This window comes from Triturus cristatus, chromosome 11, assembly GCF_964204655.1.
Source record: "Triturus cristatus chromosome 11, aTriCri1.1, whole genome shotgun sequence".
Lineage (NCBI taxonomy): Eukaryota > Metazoa > Chordata > Amphibia > Caudata > Salamandridae > Triturus > Triturus cristatus.
In genome coordinates this window covers 1,068,363,299-1,068,382,437 of record NC_140594.1, presented here as the reverse complement: position 1 = coordinate 1,068,382,437, position 19,139 = coordinate 1,068,363,299, and the positions used below count along the sequence as shown (strand labels likewise).

At 40.1% G+C, this 19,139-nt stretch overlaps 1 protein-coding gene across 2 annotated transcripts in view; it reads left to right on the top strand.

Moving 5' to 3' along the window:
* The first annotated feature begins 2,752 nt into the window (after window positions 1-2,752).
* Window positions 2,753-19,139, top strand: part of KCNMB2 (potassium calcium-activated channel subfamily M regulatory beta subunit 2) — a 1,082,301-nt gene continuing 1,065,914 nt past the window's right edge. The window contains exon 1 of one of the 2 annotated variants that reach the window (XM_085635406.1): window positions 2,753-2,915. In XM_085635406.1, the coding sequence (XP_085491532.1) occupies window positions 2,902-2,915 (14 nt within the window). In that variant the 5' untranslated portion in view covers window positions 2,753-2,901. The remainder of the gene's footprint in view (window positions 2,916-19,139) is intronic. The other variant, XM_085635408.1, reaches the window with a different exon arrangement.

The following is a 19,139-nucleotide window of genomic DNA, read 5'->3' as shown; positions in this document are numbered from 1 at the left end:
ATAATACAACCTTGTTCTGGACTTGGAGGCCCCATCTTCGGTTTATGGGGTATTAGTTGGCAAGAGGGATGGTTTCTGTATCGACCAGAAGAGAGAGAACCCAAACTCAAGGTTCAAGGGGGAGGGTGGGGGGAGGGGAAATGTCAGGTTGTCATTAATATATTTTACCTGTTATTATCAGGTTGAGTCTACCTTATATTAAAGTCTTGTTTCTCCAGGGGCGTAGTGTCAGGGGGGTGTTTGGGTTGTTACATCCCCCTAACAACAGCGGTCCATGCAGGTGAGAGCAGCGGGGCCAGGTTGGGGGGGGGGGGGGGGGGGGATTCGATTGACGACCACGAGGGAAAATTAAATGAATAATTGATTTTCCCTCGTCATCGTCTGTCAAAATCCCCCCCCCCCCACACACTGGCACACCGCTCTTACATGCTGCTGCCCCCCTAATAAATGTATTTTCTGATAAATAGTTGGGTACAGGTGCTTTCAGTTGAGGTGTCTGTCAGATTTCACCTGGGAGTTTTACATTCCCACACTGACAAAAAAACACACACTCTCTCTCTCATCTCTATTTAGAACGTTCTTTTTTAAAAAAAAAATAGTTTACAAAATATTGTTTCTTTCACTCAGTACTCATATCAATTCCTCTCTCTTTCAGCTGCCCCTTAGACCCCCCCCTCTCGTGCGCCCTGCTTCTTATATAATGTATTTTTAAATTATATGCCACCATGATTGGCGGGAAATCTAAAGCTCACAACCCCCCTCCCCAATCTTACTGACCAAGCTACGCCCCTGTGTTTCTCGTTTGTATTCCAGAGACAAAATAGCTCAAGGCTACATGGAGCAAACACAGACAATTGTGGGCTCCGCTCATGAAGATTTTTCTGTGACTATCTCTTGTAGTACTCTTGGCTTACGCATGATTTTGAAGATTTGAATCCTGGAGAGTGCACTCAGCCTTTCATCCTTCTGGGGCCGATGAATTGTGTGTTTTTATGTTGGATAGCAATAGTCATCCGTTAATCAGTGCCAAGGGGTGTGCTTTTTCACAGACATTTTATGTTACTTATAATCATATTCTGATGGCTTTAGTAAGTTAATTTAATTGTTTGTCTTGGATGAAACTTCTCAGGAGTTATTGGGAAGCTGCATGTGCATTGTGCAAAGAAAATACATTTACACCAACAAAAAAGGAACCCCAAAACTGCATGTTTTGGGCAGTTTTCAATTGCCCCTTTGTGTCACTTTTGAAGATGATTGAATGCTGATTTTCTGTTGTCTTTTATTGTTTGCTAGCATAAAAATCAAGCTAATACACATATGGTAGTGAGCAAGCAGCAGAGAAAATACAAATGTTTAAAGACAACTGAAGCACACTATTTATATTGAATTATTTTTATGTATCGTGGTTTGCACAGTATTTCTTCAAACTTTTCTGATGGCCTATGGTTGCAAAGTTCTCAAGAAGGTTGCAAAGTTTTTACATTGCCACATTTGCAGGAAGGCAATGACGTTTGCACCAATTTATACCCAAATTTATGCACATATTTTATTATTTGACACTGACAGAATTGCTCTGATTTAGAGTGCCTACAGCAGTAACTGTTCTACTGTGCAATACCATTAAATATCCAGAAAATCTCTGCAAAAGGAACATCTGCAGTGGAACATTCTGCAAACATTTGCCCTTGGACATAGAAAATCTCTGCAAAAGGTGAAACCGTACACAGAAAATGTTTACATATATTTTCTAGCTTGGCTGGGTTCAGTTAAAGAGAAAATGATCTCCCAATGTGATGCCAATTACCTTGTAATGCCCAGAAAACCTTGAACGGGCAAAGGGGAAGCAAAACACTTCACAAACTTTGCAAAAAGCAACAATCAGGAGCAGAATTTGCTGTCACTACGCTGCACATCAATTCTGTTTACATCAATGTTAATCAAATCAGCAACCAGAGTTTATGGGTCTTGTGACTGTCCCCAAGCTGTAAATATCAGAGTGGGTGGAGCGGATCTTTAAAAAGACAGCACTGAAAAGAAATCAATGACTCAGCAAAAAAATTGAGCTTGAGTCACAACTTTGATTTCATGTTGGTGTACTCCTCGCTTACGCTTGCATGCTAGAAATAAGGCAGGAGTAAACCAAGAGTACTCCTGGAATTTAGGTAGGAGTAAACCACAAGTACTCCGGTGTTACTTCTAGAATTCAGGTAGGAGTAAACCAAAAGTACTCCTGTGTTACTCCTGGAATTCAGGTAGGAGTAAACCAAAAGTACTCCTGTGTTACTTCTGGAATTCAGGGGTAAGCCATGAGTACAAAAATAGTGATTGACACTCTTAGCAAAAAGTTTGTGAATGAAGTCCCTTGTCTGTACTCTTTAAGGTTTGGGCCATGATTTTGAGGTAACTTGCACTAAAATGGAATTTGATTTTCTTCGACAGACAGGCAAAAATGTCATAGTAGCACATCCTTGCCCTGGGACTTGGGGAGGGGGGGACGGGTTATGTTATGTCTTCTTGGTCGTTTCAAGAAGATCAGAGTGAGAAGGGCCCCGCTAGGGACCAGGGAGGTATTTCATCGCCATCTTCAGGCAGTGTCTGGAGTTCAGGCCCCCACACCCAGACAGGCCCATTGCTGCATCATTGTGGGAAAGCCCCTCCTCCAGGGAGTGGTGGTTTGCCCGCCTCGAAGCAGCAATCATGTCTGAAACAAGTAAACAGAGAACGAGGAGATGTGGGAGGGAGGAGTTAAGCTGCAGGAAGTGATGGAGAGAAGGGTACTGGGAAGGTAAATGGGAGAGAAAATGAAGGGAAGAAGAGGTAAAGCCAGGCAGAGTGGAGACCTGTTGGGGAATGAGAGGAAGAAGGGAAAACTGATGAAGAAGAGGTGGGGAGAAACAAGATATGCAGGAGGAGAGGTAAGAGGGGGCAGCCACTGGAGGTCAAGGGGGAGGGAAAGCTCCTAAAAGAAAAGGGAACATGAGATAGAGAGAGCCAGGGCGGCTTTAGGGCAGCACGGCCGGTGCAGCCGCACTGGGCGCTGACCGGGGGAGGGGGCCGGTGACGGGTGGGGGGGGGCGTTGTTTAGCAATAACTTACGATTCAAAACACCTGGGGCAATGTTTCTTGTATGTCCAGTTTTCAGGCAGCATTAAAAACGGCAGGATTGCCATTGTGATTCATTTTCCTGCTAGAGAGAGAGAGAAAGAGCAGTTTTGACTCACCATAAAGTAGCACAGAGGGTTAATATGCCTGCTGCAAAGAACCTGTAACATGCAGATCACAGATCCCTATTTTATGTGGACAGCTGAGTGGATTACTGCTTTTGTTACAGAGATGCTTTTGTTACCGCATACAACCCTAATATAGAACAGTGACTGCTAACAAACTGTCGTCAAAGAGCTGCATGCAAACTGTATTAAATAGGATAGGAAGTTATGTTTTTTTCCCCAGTCTTTCATGATCTATTCCTTATGTTGCTGAATAGAGTTTGTTTGGGTAGATATACATTCCCATTAGTAAACCCAGACTTTACCAGTGCTTTAAAACAAATGAAATGTATGTGAGAGAGGGGCTATGGAGAGATGAGGAGCACTTTTGTCAAGTGGTAGTGGGGGAATCCGAGGAGGAGGTGGGGGAGCCCAAAATTAATTTCTCACCGGAAAACCAACAGCGCTAAAGCTGTCCCTGAAAAGAGTAGAGAGGAAGGCAAGAGAAATGAAACGCTGTTGGGGTAGGGAGCAACGGCGGCCGGCATGGCTCGCCAATGGAGGGTGTGTGAGGGGGGTCGCGAGGAGGGTCTGCGGGGGGGTTGTCGCTGGTGGTGTCTCACGGGGGAAGGACGTAATATTAATAATAATGAAAACTTACCTTGCGGCCGGTCCTGCATCGCTGCTCCTGCTCTCCTGTCTCCGGAAACAGGAAGCAGGCAGGCAGGCTCCCTCCCCTAAACCAATCACAACACTGCAATGCAGCATTGTGATTGATCTGAGCGCTGTGACACGGTGCTCAGCCAGGGGCTGGAGGAGTGGGCATGTTCTCCATGCAAGCTGTAATGCAGCCTGCATGGAGAACAGGGAAGTGCACATGACTGGTTTGGGAGGCCCGAGAGGGCCGAATAAACAGTCATTGTGCACTTAGGAGTGGGCAAACCACTCCTTCCCTGCACTGCTCCGTGAGCAGAGTAGCCCGCCCGCAAAGCAGCATGATAAGTCAGGAAGCATAAAATGATAATAACTTAAAGTTATTATCATTTTATGTTTCTCTTCTTCACACTGCTTAAACACAGTGGGGCGACGCTCCTCCGCCATAGCGGAGGTGCCGCCCCTGGTGCGGAGAGAAGAAAGAAAACGGCGCAGAAGTGTAGGTAGGATAAAAAGGAGAGTTACAGAGCAAGACGAAAGAGGGAGCTAATTGTGTGCAGGTGAGAGAGGTAGGAGACGCAGTAGATGGAAGAGAAACTGGAGCAACAGGTATACACATTGCCACTGACAAGCACATGTCACCTCAAAATCTTTTTCCTCGCTATAAATACGAAGGGAGTTGGTCAAATGGGTCACCCATTTTGTGCTAGATTTGCAAAGCAAGGCTATAATAAGCTGGTGATGTGCTTTCGTATGCTTGCTCTCATGAACACACTACATTTTCAAGACTTTTGGGGTTACTCTAACTGATACATCCTTCCTCCTGCCTGCAGCCTTAAACTTCCATTAGTTCTCCTCGTTTGCGAAATGTATGTGTGTGTATATATATATATATATATATATATATATATATATATATTCATTTAGAAACTTACATTTACAACCAAATTTACCTTTGCGTGTGCTGTCCCTTGTAGTAAAAACAGGAGTAAGTGCATTTCTGGTGGGAAACGAAATGAGCTTGCCACATATGTCATTATAAAGGTTAGATGTATTTGATTTTCCAATGCAGATTTTTAACGTAATGGAGTATATATATTCCTTTCTGTTAAAAATCTGCATTGGAAAGTCATTTACATCTAACTTTTTAATGAAACATGTGGCATGCTCATTTGTTTACCACCAGAATTGCACTTACTCCTGTTTTTCCTACAAGGGAGCATATACACAAAGGTAAATTTAGTTGTAAATGCAAGTTCATAAATTAACTCACTTCGTAATATTTGTGGAACACAAACGGGAGGTGGGTACGCTTTTTACTGCTCAGCTTTAGGGAGGGTACAGCCAAATACTCTTTATGTTTCCCTCTACGCCATCAGCTTGACTCAAGGATGTGCCCATGTAATAACAAGGCTAAGCAATCCATGATACATTTTCTTTTTTTTTTGTGGCTACTATGTGTTGTACACAAAAAGATTTCTGGTGCCCTTCATGAGACTTAGAAAGATACGATCTTGTACGCAGGCGTATCGTGATCTACAAACTTTGATCGATGACGAAACCTGTTGATGTGTTGGTATGTTTCTCCAAGCCGCAGAATCCTCTAGGAGGACAATGTTAGTGGACTGATTTTATTAATAATTTTCTGCTTAGGTTTTTAAAGTAATTTTATCTTGCAGTATGAGATTCAAACTGATTGTGATCACTACAGATTTGTCTGATGCCATTTTATGAGTTTTAGTATTAATGACGGGGTTATGAATTGAGATGTCACTGCTTTTTTTGTAGAGAATTTGTATGATAATGTATAATCTGTGCACTTTTATGGCTATTTCTCATTGCCGAATTAAATTTTTTAATCTAAACTGAATTGATCTTTTTCACACCCTCCAGGAATTCACAAAGGGATTCCTGGCAAATATAAACACATATAGGAATGTGGATTTTTTTCTCATAAATTCCACTAAAGGGGTGGGAAGAGGATGTTCTAAGATGTGTTTTGCCTTGAAAGTTTGAGAACCCAGATAAACATGTATGTTTGTAGGCATTCCCAAACTCCTCTCTAGCCTCCTATCATTCTGGGAATGGTCAGAGATTTTCTTTAGCAAAGGTTGGGAAGGAGAACCAATGTCCTTCATAAAGGCATTCCATGCAGAGAAAAAAGTGTGTTTTTGAACAGGTGACTTTTATCCCCCCCCCCCCCCGCAGACTTCTCTTTCTTGCCACATGTTGGGAAATGTCTGTTAATTTCCCAAAGTAGTACATTTTAACTCTTTTTTTGTGAATCTGCTCCAAGTTGTTTAACACACTACCTGTAAATGCCGTGAATGCGCCCAAATGTGTGATTTTTCGGTGCGGGTGTTCCCTGCATATTGACGTTTTACCCATAATGCCCCATTTCTCAAACCCAGCCAATAATTTATGGCAGTAAAAAATCCACCATACTAGCAGATTTTCCACTACACTTATAAATGCACTCTAAGCCTAAAAAAAAATCTGCCACTCCTGACTTTTGATTCTGTGAATCAGGATGTGGAATTTCAAATCATGTATCGTTTTTTTCAGCAGACAGCATTTACTCTCAGATGAGTACATTTTTTGGGAATCAGGTCGTTGTGTTTAGAAAGAAAACAGATTATACAAATGACCTCTTGTTTGTTCGATATGATATATTGCAATTGGGAAGCTAGGGAATTCTCAAAAGGCTCAAAAAAGTAATTTGTAAACTAGCCACTTCCAAAGAACATTTAAGGAGGGAAGAGAGAACTGCCTGACCTTTAGAGAAGCCACGCAGTGGGGCTGTATTTGAAAGCCAAGGAGAATTTGGCTGACTTACAGCCGACTGCTCCTGTGAATACCAGAATATACATGATTTATTAAAATGAGTCTTGCTTTCCAGGATTTTAAACGAGTACATTGAGAACAAAAGTTCCTATCACCTTGCAGTGCAGGGCAACTCATTTTGTTAAATGGTAGGAAGAGAAACAGGACAGGCATGGTCATAGATCACAAAACATTTTTGGCTGGCACTTTTACAGTTCATTTGCAGTAAGTAAGACAGCCATTAGCGGAAAAACCTTAACATCATATTAAAGCAGGTTTGTGGAGGTGGTTGTGTGTGACAAGAACATTTGTGCCTATTTGTTTGTTGTATTTTCTTGTGGTTGTGCATTTTTTGTGCTGCTGTATTTTTGTGATGCATTGTTGTGTTGAACTCCCTTTGTTGTGTTTTGTTTTTACTGTTACCACCTCTTATGTTTTTGTTAGGTTCTTATTTTGGTTTGTGTCTGGGAGTTGTGTTGTATTCTGTTGTGCTGTGCTTGCAGGTACTTGAGGACACCAACAAATGCTGCTACATTTCCAGCCAAAGTCAGGAATTCACTTTAAAGTTTCAGTTACCACCATTTACAGGTGTGAAGATGGTAAATTAACACTGCTCTTGAACAATCAGAGAAAGGAGTCAGCCCAAAATGGAGCTGTAAATTAGGAATTCCACTGCCCACCTTTTGTGAAATGTATGACCCCATGTCTTAAATTAGAATTTCCACTGCTCCATTTATCCTGTATTGCCCCCATTCTTTTCAATTTCTACGTTGAAAAAACTTTAAACTTTGAAATTCGATCTTTGTAGTCTGTTCTCAAAAATCCTTCTGTACTAACCAATTCTTGTTAAGGGACTTGCAGCCTAATATTCCTTTAGTTGTTCTGTCAGACATTTCCTAGAGTGAGGTTTTCATTGCACCAGGCCTTCCCTGAAATAAGCCTTCATGTATTTTACTCGACAGCTTTATGATCATGGCACTTTAATGAGAAAGTGTTACATTTGTTTCTCCGACAGTAAATACATTTGCTGATGGGGATCCTGCGCTGGGAGACCCGCAGCATTACCGATTGCATTTTTAAAACTCCACATTATGCTTAATGTCGTCCCAGGACAGATATTTGGCAACCGCTCCAACACTATAAAACTTTATTTTAAAAAACGGGCTCTGAGTTAAAGTAGAGCGCAAAAAGTATCCTGGCAAAGCAAAGGCTACAGCAGCGGCAGACATACAGGGCCGGACTGGGATTCAAAACCGGCCCTAGCAAAGTGCTCGGCCGCCCCCCGCCCCCTCCCCCCCGCGGGGGTTTGGGGGTGCCGCCGAGCTCTTTGCCAGGGCCGGTTTTCGGCCGATTTTGTTACAGGGCCGATTTTGCAGCAATGCTGCAAAAACGGCCCTGTAACAAAAACGGCCCCCAGGGGCCCAAAACCGGCCCCCACCCGTGCGGCGCACCGGGGGATTGCCCGGTGCCCGCTACGGCCAGTCCGGCCCTGGAGACATAGCTCCCCCAAACCAATTTGAATAAAATGACAGGCATTCTTCTTAATAGATACAGCAGGAGAGTGGTCACAGTTTATCTTTGTGGGGGAATGTGGTGTAGCGTGGGGAGGGGGCACAGGGGCTGTTGCTCTGGGCGCAACATTCTTAGGGGGAGAAAAATGTTAAAAGGAAAAAAAATATGTGGTACTATTTCTTTTCTTTAAAATGTTTGCGCCAGGAAGTGCTAACGGTCCATGGGTTAGGGGTGCAATACTAGCCTTTCTCCAGGTACTGGCAACCCATGCTACGCCGCTGTCGGGGAATGAAGGTTTTGGGAGCATTCCTGTATTCATCTATCGGCTCAATGGACATGGATAGATGAAAAATATCGCGCTGGACACTAGACTCCTGTTTTTCAGTCTACCAGATTTCGCCTGTGGCTGTAGATAACTGAGTGTTAGAGGTGAACCCAAGTCAGTGGGACACAATGTCTTCAGTTTTAACGTAACTTCAACACCAGCATTTCATTTGGGCGGGTGGCTGCTGGTGGTGGCCACCGGCAGTCATTTTTGAGGATTCGTACGTATTTTTTAGCATCAGACTTTGATCCATACGAGTGAGACACAGGCAGAAAAGGAAGAAAGAGAAGGAGAAAGAAGAGAAAAAAAGCGACAAGAGAATTTCTATATATATTCGTCCACAAGAAAAATTATGCCGTACTACCAGGAATCTGTTTGCAAAAATATTCCTTTTATTCGGTACACCAACATCAACGGCCAACACGTTTCGACTATCACGTCTTGTTCACGTTTAGGTGAGTCCCTCTTCACTTTCTCTATATATACAGTATTCCCACTTATGCCTATAATGAGGCATTGTAGGCAATGTATATATATATAATATATTCCACCATCCAACTCCATGCAAGCAAGAAAGAGGATACACACTCGTAGCAGGTAAGATATGCAGCACATCTCTATTGCCATTGGCCTTCAAAGACAAAGATATATATATATTTATAGTTTCTTCTCACGATGCCCTGAGAAGGAAAGGAGAGCGCACTCATGTACTGGATACAATCCTTGTAATGCAATCCAAAGCACAAACAATGTTAGCCTTCCCAACTCATTCCAGTGTGTTCACCTTGCTCACGGGTACTAGCGGCAGTTCATCATAATGACTTAAACCTTCACAACTGGTTTTATAACATTTCCATGCCCCTAACTGACCTTCCACAATCAGATTATTTGCAGTGCATTATGGTTCCGGTAGTTTTAAAACAATCAAATCAAATCATTGTTCTTGTGCAAATATTGATGAAGTCCAGACATCCCATCAGCAGCCCTGCCAAAGGCTGTGAAGGACCTCGAACACAGAAATCTGCGATAGCAAGTAGCACTCTTCCACAATCATCACTTCCATAGTGCAGGTAATACAAAGCTATTTTAGAGGTGGCGCAGACTCATTGAGCTATGCCCGCATTGTATTTGAGGGGCCCGATTCACAGAACTAACTTAAGACAAAATCCTAAACTTACTACTTTTGGTATTCACAGAAGTTAGGATTTTGTCTTAAGTTTGTCTTAAGACAGACTTAAGACAGACTTAAGACAGACTTAAGACAGACTTAAGACAAACTTAAGACAGACTTAAGACAGACTTAAGACAAACTTAAGACAGACTTAAGACAGACTTAAGACAGACTTAAGTTAGGATTTTGCCTTAAGTTTGTCTTAAGACTGTCTTAAGTCTGTCTTAAGTCTGTCTTAAGTTTGTCTTAAGTCTGTCTTAAGTCTGTCTTAAGTGTGTCTTAAGTTTGTCTTAAGACAAACTTAAGACAAAATCCTAACTTCTGTGAATACCAAAAGTAGTAAGTTTAGGATTTTGTCTTAAGTTAGTTCTGTGAATCAGCCCCACCGTTTCTTCTCACAAAGTCCTGAGAAGGAAAGGAGAGTGCACTCATGTACTGAATACAATCCTTGTAATGCAATCAAAAGCACAAACAACGTAAGCCCCCCACCGACATGTTTTGTTGCGTTCACCTTACTCACGGGTGCAAGCGGCAGTTCATCATAATGACCTAAACCTTCACACATGTTTTTATAACATTTCCATGCCTTAATTGAGCTTCCACAGTTAGATTATCTGTGGTGAATTATGGTTCCGGTAGTTTTAAAACAATACAATCCTTGTAATGCATATAATAATATATATATATATATATATATATATATATATATATATATATATATATATATATATATATGTTTTACACAGGATAGAATCCGAGTATTTCTCCGAAATAAATCCAGCGGCACACCAAGGACAACACAATACACCTTTATTGTGTCACAAAAACAGAACTACGCGTTTCGGCGAAGCCTTTGTCAAGTTGCTGACCTGTGCCCAAATTCCCCTAGAAATACAGGTCAAGGTTCATCGATATAGAAGAAAAACTTTACGGGCGCTCTGTTCGAGACAAAAAATAATTACCAAATACATTCTTCAATGATAATGTTTCATCAATATACAATTGGAATTCCCAACTATATAATAATATGCAATTTCTTAACAGTTTAACATAATAAACACAAATTGTAATTGTTCAAAAGGCAAGTGCCTATACCATCCATTATTGCACATTTTTTGAAAAAACAGAACCGTTTCATAATCCACTTAATTGATTATAAAGAATAATTCGAGATGAACCTTGAAATGTGGCACCCTAGAATTCATTTGAAGTACGGAAATAAATTGTATAATTATTTTTAAATCGGTAATGGTAGTGTATCCACAATATTTACTTTTGTTAGACAATTGCCTATGTTAAATAACAGCCCATACTAAACATATTGCAACAAAACTACAGAAATACAGAAATACTGAGGGTAATGTACCCTAGAATTCATTTAAGGTACGGAAATACTGCCGAGTGGTAAAATTATTTTTATATCGGTAATGGTAGTGTACCCACAATATTAACTTTCGATAGACAATTGCCTATGTTAAAAATTAAATAACCGCCCATACTGTACATGTTGCATCAGAAATACTGTGGGTAATGTACCCAATCAATTTGCAGGCAATCAAAGGCAATCATTATGCGTCGGGCAATTAAAAACAATTACAATTTGTGTTTATTATGTTAAACTGTTAAGAAATTGCATATTATTATATAGTTGGGAATTCCAATTGTATATTGATGAAACATTATCATTGAAGAAAGTATTTGGTAATTATTTTTTGTCTCAAACAGAGCGCCCGTAAAGTTTTTCTTCTATGTCGATGAACCTTGACCTGTATTTCTAGGGGAATTTGGGCACAGGTCAGCAACTTGACAAAGGCTTCGCCGAAACGCGTAGTTCTGTTTTTGTGACACAATAAAGGTGTATTGTGTTGTCCTTGGTGTGCCGCTGGATTTATTTCGGAGAAATACTCGGATTCTATCCTGTGTAAAACATTTGAGGCGGAGTTGTGACCGTTGCTGGCACCGGCGTCGCGAGGGAGGAGAGCGGTGAATTCACAACGAACTTTTGGAAACATATATATATATATATATATATATATACATCTATATATTCAGTGAAAAAACCATAGGTTTCACACACGTTATAGTTAGGAATTAGCATTTAAAAAACCTTAGAAATTCAGTGAAAAAACCATAGGTTTCACACATGTTATAGTTAGCTGGACATTTTACTCGTAAAAAACCAATGAAATTCCCCCGTTATAGTTAGTTCAGCTAACTATAACTCGCGCGCCCGCAATGCACTGCTGATGACGTCACATATTACATCACTCGTGACATGGTCAGTGACATCACTCATGACATCACTGATGACATCTCAAATGACATCACTGATGACATCACTGATGACATCATCCAGTGAATGTGTGTTTTTCTGAAAATTAAATATGTTTTATATATGTATATCTCAAGGTTGATGGAAGAATAAATGGGTATATTACTGTCTAAATGGATGATTTCTTTTTGAAAAATTGATTGTGTAACTGACTGATTAAGTGTATCATAGTGAATACATGGCTTAGTGAGTAATGTTTAAATATGTAAATATCTGTATCATTTTTTCACTTTGTGTATAAGTGGCTGCATGGGTTGGTGAGTAGCTACATGGGTGTCTATATAAGTCATTAGTTGGTTTTTTGAGTATTAGTCTGAGTGTCTGCATGGTTCGGTGGGGGGTATGACGTAGTGCATAGGTGCATGAATGAGTGACTCACTGTTTGTATGTGTTGAACAGAGCATGTGTGCAGGACTGCATGGGTGGATGAGTGTGTGTATGGGTGTGTTAGTGAGTGAATGACTGTCTCAATAGTGTCTTTATGAGTAACTACATATGTTTAAAACTAGTATATGTGACTATTGGTTTATATATGTGAGTATATGTGAGAGTGAGAGATTGAAATAGTTCCTGTATGAATAAGTATGTATTTCTATAAGTGATTGTTTAAAAGACTAAGTATGTGTAAGTTTCCGTAGAAGTAAGTGTGGTGGTGTGTGTATAACTGTATATGCAAGTAAATGTATGTTTGATTCTTTATTAGCATGAGTGACTATGTGTGTGAGTAGCTCTATGGATGAGTGGCATTGTGTAACAGGATGTATAGGTGTATGAGTACATATGATAAGTGAGTACATGTATGAGTGACTGTATAGGACTGTTGGTGAATGAGTGGATGTGTATGTGGATCTTAGAATTACTGAAGAGGTTGTTGTAACTGTTATTGGTATGTCCATTGTTTTGAAAATTTTAGTCTCTATTTTTGAATGTGTGTATCAAAGGTTATATTAGGGGAAGAGGAGGTCTGCCACTCTATCACAAGGATGATGTCATCAGTGATGTCATCAGTGATGTCATTTGAGATGTCATCAGTGATGTCATGAGTGATGTCACTGACCATGTCACGAGTGATGTAATATGTGACGTCATCAGCAGTGCATTGCGGGCGCGCGAGTTATAGTTAGCTGAACTAACTATAACGGGGGAATTTCATTGGTTTTTTACGAGTAAAATGTCCAGCTAACTATAACATGTGTGAAACCTATGGTTTTTTCACTGAATTTCTAAGGTTTTTTAAATGCTAATTCCTAACTATAACGTGTGTGAAACCTATGGTTTTTTCACTGAATTTCTAAGGTTTTTTAAATGCTAATTCCTAACTATAACGTGTGTGAAACCCATGTTTTTTTCAGTGAATTTGCAAGGTTTTTTAAATGTTAATTTTTTTTTTTCTTCTATTTTTTTTAAACATATTTTTTTTTTAATTTTCTTACCTTTTATAAAGACTATGGTTAAATTTTTAAAATTCTTTAATATGTTTTTTTTTAATATATTTTTTAAAATAAACATGTAAAATTTATTTGCAGTACATTTTTTCTATTTTTTTTATTATTTTTTTTAGTACGCGTACCGTAAGCTTACGGTAAGCGTACGGTTTACGCAACACCCGTAATTTTTCTACGCTGCTTGCGTATAGTTACGCAATTTGCGTAGCCGCGCGTACTCCGCGTGGGACGCGTGCGCGCGTACGCTACACGCGCACGTTACGAGGAAGTGTCGGGTAGTGACTGTTATACGCATGCGCGCAAGCGCGTGTCTTTTTTACGCGCATGCGCACTTTTGCCGTAAGCGTACCGTAAGCGTACCGTAAGCGTACGGTAGGTCATGTGATCATGAAACACAACTTTTGATTGGTTGAAACTACTTTCAGTTCTAGAACTCTCCTACACCACACCCATTCCTCTCATTTCTGCTTGTGATCCCTTAGGAGAAGGAGCTGGGTTGTCTTTGTGATTCGATGGCAGAACAGCAGAGCTCTTCTGAGAGTGAGGCTAGCACTAGCAGCACTACCTTGAGGCAGAGAGCGAGGAAACAAAAGCCCTCTTATGTATGGGATTATTTTACTTTTCCTGAAGGCCAGCAAAAGGTAAATGCACCTTTAGTAACTTGTAAGCTGTGTAAGCGTGTACTTTCAAGAGGTAATCCTGACAAGAAGTATTCCTTTGGGAATCATACCATGAAGAGACACCTCAAGGATGTACACAGAAGGACACATGCTCGACTTTTTGGAGGTAACTCTTCAGAAAGTCAACCAAGCACATCCACAGCAGCTCAGCCTGGACCATCATCTGCAGGGCTGACTCCTTCTTCTGCAGGTCAGGTGAGCCCTACATCTGTGGGGGGAGCATCTCCTTTTGCTGGCCCTCTGGAAATTAACCCTCGATTTCTGAGGGTTGATATTCGATGCGCCTCTTGTCATGATCTAATTTGTCATAGGGAGACCAGTGTTTCCCTAGTGAACCTCAAAATAGATCAGCACACTTGTCGCTTTGACTAATTTTCCCAGTCTTTCTTCCCTCTGTCCCTGCATGAACACAACGGCTCTTTTAAGAGCCAACCTTATCTTTCATCTTTTTTTTACATATGTTTTTTAAAAACTTTTTTTTTTTTTTTTTACCGTACGCGTACGGTACGCGTTTTTTTTATTTATTTTTTTTAAAAAAACACTAAAAATCAATTATCACATTACAAGGTCCTTGAGAGACTACAATTATTATTATTGACTTACCATACCCACTCAAAAAAATATTTATTCATTTGTTTTAAAAAAAAATTGCTTTAAAAATGGTTCTAGTTTTCGAAATTTTTCTATATCAATCTGAAAAAAAAGAAAAAAGTATTAATATTTTTAAAACATTTTAGAATACAGTACACATATTTATATATTTTTCAAAAAATATTTTTGCCTTATTTTTGCTGTTTTCAGAATATATTGCATTTCACTATAAATTGTGAAAGCAATTGCATTCATCATTTTACAGCGGGCAAAAAAAAATAACAATCTCAAAGATTGTATTAAAAAAGCCCAGAATCTCTTTTTACTTAAACTTAACATTATAGAAATGCATAATATTCTAAAAAAATATCATCTAATACCAATATTTCTTTGCCAATTTGAATGCACACTTACTGCTCTTTTTTTTTGGCAAGTGAAAATCACTTTTACAGACTGACACATTATGAAACCACTTTTCAGTTTTTTTAAAAAGCCCATGTCCAAACTGCTTTTTCAGACCAGCACCATTTGTAACCTGGGTGACTACCTACACTCCAGCAAGGGCAACCAGCCTTAGTGATGCTGAATGTATTTGCATTACAGACTGAAACCTGAAAACCCCACTCGCTTCTAAATACTGTGCATGATTATACATGGAAAGGAGCTGGGTGTGTGCTAAGAGTCTGCTTCTTCCCCCAAAAAATCGCTCCCCCTTTTTCCTACTAATGCAACTGTGAAATCACCAGAGCAAAACGCAATAAATCTCTGCCTGTAATTCCTATTTCCACACAGAGTCATGTTTTCACATGAGTCCCAAAACGAAATTTCTTTGCCAATTTGAATGCACACTTACTGCTCTTTTTTTTTGGCAAGTGAAAATCACTTTTACAGACTGACACATTATGAATCCACTTTTTTGATTTTTTTAAATGCACATGTCCAAACTGCTTTTTCAGACCACCACCATGTGTAACCTGGGTGGCTGCCTACATTCCAGCAAGGGCAACCAGCCTTAGTGATGCTGAATGTATTTGCATTACAGACTGAAACCTGAAAACCCCACTCGCTTGTAAATACTGTGCATGATTATACATGGCAAGCAGCTGGGTGTGTGCTAAGAGTCTGCTTCTGCACCAAAAAATCGCTCCCCCTTTTTCCTACTAATGCAACTGTGAAATCACCAGAGCAAAACGCAATAAATCTCTGCCTGTAATTCCTATTTGCACACAGAGTCATGTTTTCACATTAGTCCCAAAACGAAATTTCTTTGCCAATTTGAATGCACACTTACTACTCTTTTTTTTTGGCAAGTGAAAATCACTTTTACAGACTGACACATTATGAAACCACTTTTCAGTTTTTTTAAAAAGCCCATGTCCAGACTGCTTTTTCAGACCACCACCATGTGTAACCTGGGTGGCTGCCTACATTCCAGCAAGGGCAACCAGCCTTAGTGATGCTGAATGTATTTGCATTACAGACTGAAACCTGAAAACCCCACTCGCTTGTAAATACTGTGCATGATTATACATGGCAAGCAGCTGGGTGTGTGCTAAGAGTCTGCTTCTGCACCAAAAAATCACTCCCCCTTTTTCCTACTAATGCAACTGTGAAATCACCAGAGCAATACGCAATAAATCTCTGCCTGTAATTCCTATTTGCACACAGAGTCATGTTTTCACATTAGTCCCAAAACGAAATTTCTTTGCCAATTTGAATGCACACTTACTGCTCTTTTTTTTTGGCAAGTTAAAATCACTTTTACAGACTGACACATTATGAAACCACTTTTCACTTTTTTTAAAAAGCCCATGTCCAAACTGCTTTTTCAGACCACCACCATGTGTAACCTGGGTGGCTGCCTACATTCCAGCAAGGGCAACCAGCCTTAGTGATGCTGAATGTATTTGCATTACAGACTGAAACCTGAAAACCCCACTCGCTTGTAAATACTGTGCATGATTATACATGGCAAGCAGCTGGGTGTGTGCTAAGAGTCTGCTTCTTCCCCCAAAAAATCGCTCCCCCTTTTTCCTACTAATGCAACTGTGAAATTACCAGAGAAAAACGCAATAAATCTCTGCCTGTAATTCCTATTTCCACACAGAGTCATGTTTTCACATTAGTCCCAAAACGAAATTTCTTTGCCAATTTGAAAGCACACTTACTGCTCTTTTTTTTTGGCAAGTGAAAATCACTTTTACAGACTGACACATTATGAATCCACTTTTTTGATTTTTTTAAATGCACATGTCCAAACTGCTTTTTCAGACCACCACCATGTGTAAACTGGGTGGCTGCCTACATTCCAGCAAGGGCAACCAGCCTTAGTGATGCTGAATGTATTTGCATTACAGACTGAAACCTGAAAACCCCACTCGCTTGTAAATACTGTGCATGATTATACATGGCAAGCAGCTGGGTGTGTGCTAAGAGTCTGCTTCTGCACCAAAAAATCGCTCCCCCTTTTTCCTACTAATGCAACTGTGAAATCACCAGAGCAAAACGCAATACATCTCTGCCTGTAATTCCTATTTGCACACAGAGTCATGTTTTCACATTAGTCCCAAAACGAAATTTCTTTGCCAATTTGAATGCACACTTACTACTCTTTTTTTTTGGCAAGTGAAAATCACTTTTACAGACTGACACATTATGAAACCACTTTTCAGTTTTTTTAAAAAGCCCATGTCCAAACTGCTTTTTCAGACCACCACCATGTGTAACCTGGGTGGCTGCCTACATTCCAGCAAGGGCAACCAGCCTTAGTGATGCTGAATGTATTTGCATTACAGACTGAAACCTGAAAACCCCACTCGCTTGTAAATACTGTGCATGATTATACATGGCAAGCAGCTGGGTGTGTGCTAAGAGTCTGCTTCTTCCCCCAAAAAATCGCTCCCCCTTTTTCCTACTAATGCAACTGTGAAATTACCAGAGAAAAACGCAATAAATCTCTGCCTGTAATTCCTATTTCCACACAGAGTCATGTTTTCACATTAGTCCCAAAACGAAATTTCTTTGCCAATTTGAAAGCACACTTACTGCTCTTTTTTTTTGGCAAGTGAAAATCACTTTTACAGACTGACACATTATGAATCCACTTTTTTGATTTTTTTAAATGCACATGTCCAAACTGCTTTTTCAGACCACCACCATGTGTAACCTGGGTGGCTGCCTACATTCCAGCAAGGGCAACCAGCCTTAGTGATGCTGAATGTATTTGCATTACTGAGTCCAACCTCAAACCCTTAAACTATTCTCTTTTTTCCCAGTACACCTTAATTTATCGTGAAAACATAGTCCATATTATTTTACATGTTCCTCACATTTAAATTTCTCCCAAAACAGAAAATGATAAACGCAACTTCAACAAAAGGATTTCCATTTCTATTATTCATTTCTTAATTTACCATATACATCTCCTCTCAAACTCTAACCTCACCTTTAAAATTAGTTAGTTGTGAAAGAAATGTGGCACTCAAACAGCAGATTAGCAGAGCCAGGATCTCAGAGCTGTACACCTCTCTCCTCTCAGCAGAACCAGATAATGGCAAACTTTCCCTCTATTTTTCCACACATATACATGTAAGTTTCAAATCTCAGTGCTTCCCCCTTTTTTTCAAATGTAATCACACATTTCTATTGGTTGAAAACCAACCCTTTTCCAAAAGTACCCTGCCCCCAACTTGACTTCTGCCTAGTACCCTTCCCCCAACTTGACTTCTGCCTGCTACCATAGCAACAGCTCATGGAACACTGCTGTGTGGAGTTAGGTCAGAAGTTCGCCACACAATGTTTCAATTCCACAGAGCAAGAGTGCTTGACTTTTCAAACCTAACAGCAAATCCATAGTACTGTTCTTTGGTAACACATTTTTTTGTACCAATACAAAACATGCTTCTATTAATTTACACATACAGCCTAGTTTTTATTCTAGAATGGTATGAAACAGCCAATCAGTTCTTTTTGTTTTGAAAAAAATATGTATGCCTCCATTTCCAAACTGTCTTTCTTTTCATATTGCCATTCTACTGAAAGACACCTCCTGAGTGCATCCAGTTCTCCTTTGAAGATGTTCACAGTGTGGATTGTAGGGCACAGCTATGTCTTCTGGAGTGAAAAGTTTGCAGAGAAAACAGGTATGGTGAGAGACCTTGCTTTGCCAAATGTAGACATTAAATGGATTGGTCAGAGAGGGTTAAAGTGGCACCAATTGATGCCATTGGTGAAATCCTTCATGCAAATCCAACACCCTGACCTCATAATAGTGCACTGTGGTGGCAATGACCTAGGCACTTTGACTGGGGTAGGTCTGGAAATGCTTATGAAGGACACCTTTGCACAACTGTTTTCACTTTTCCCTAAAACTGCCTTTGTGTTTTCCAACATATGCCAAA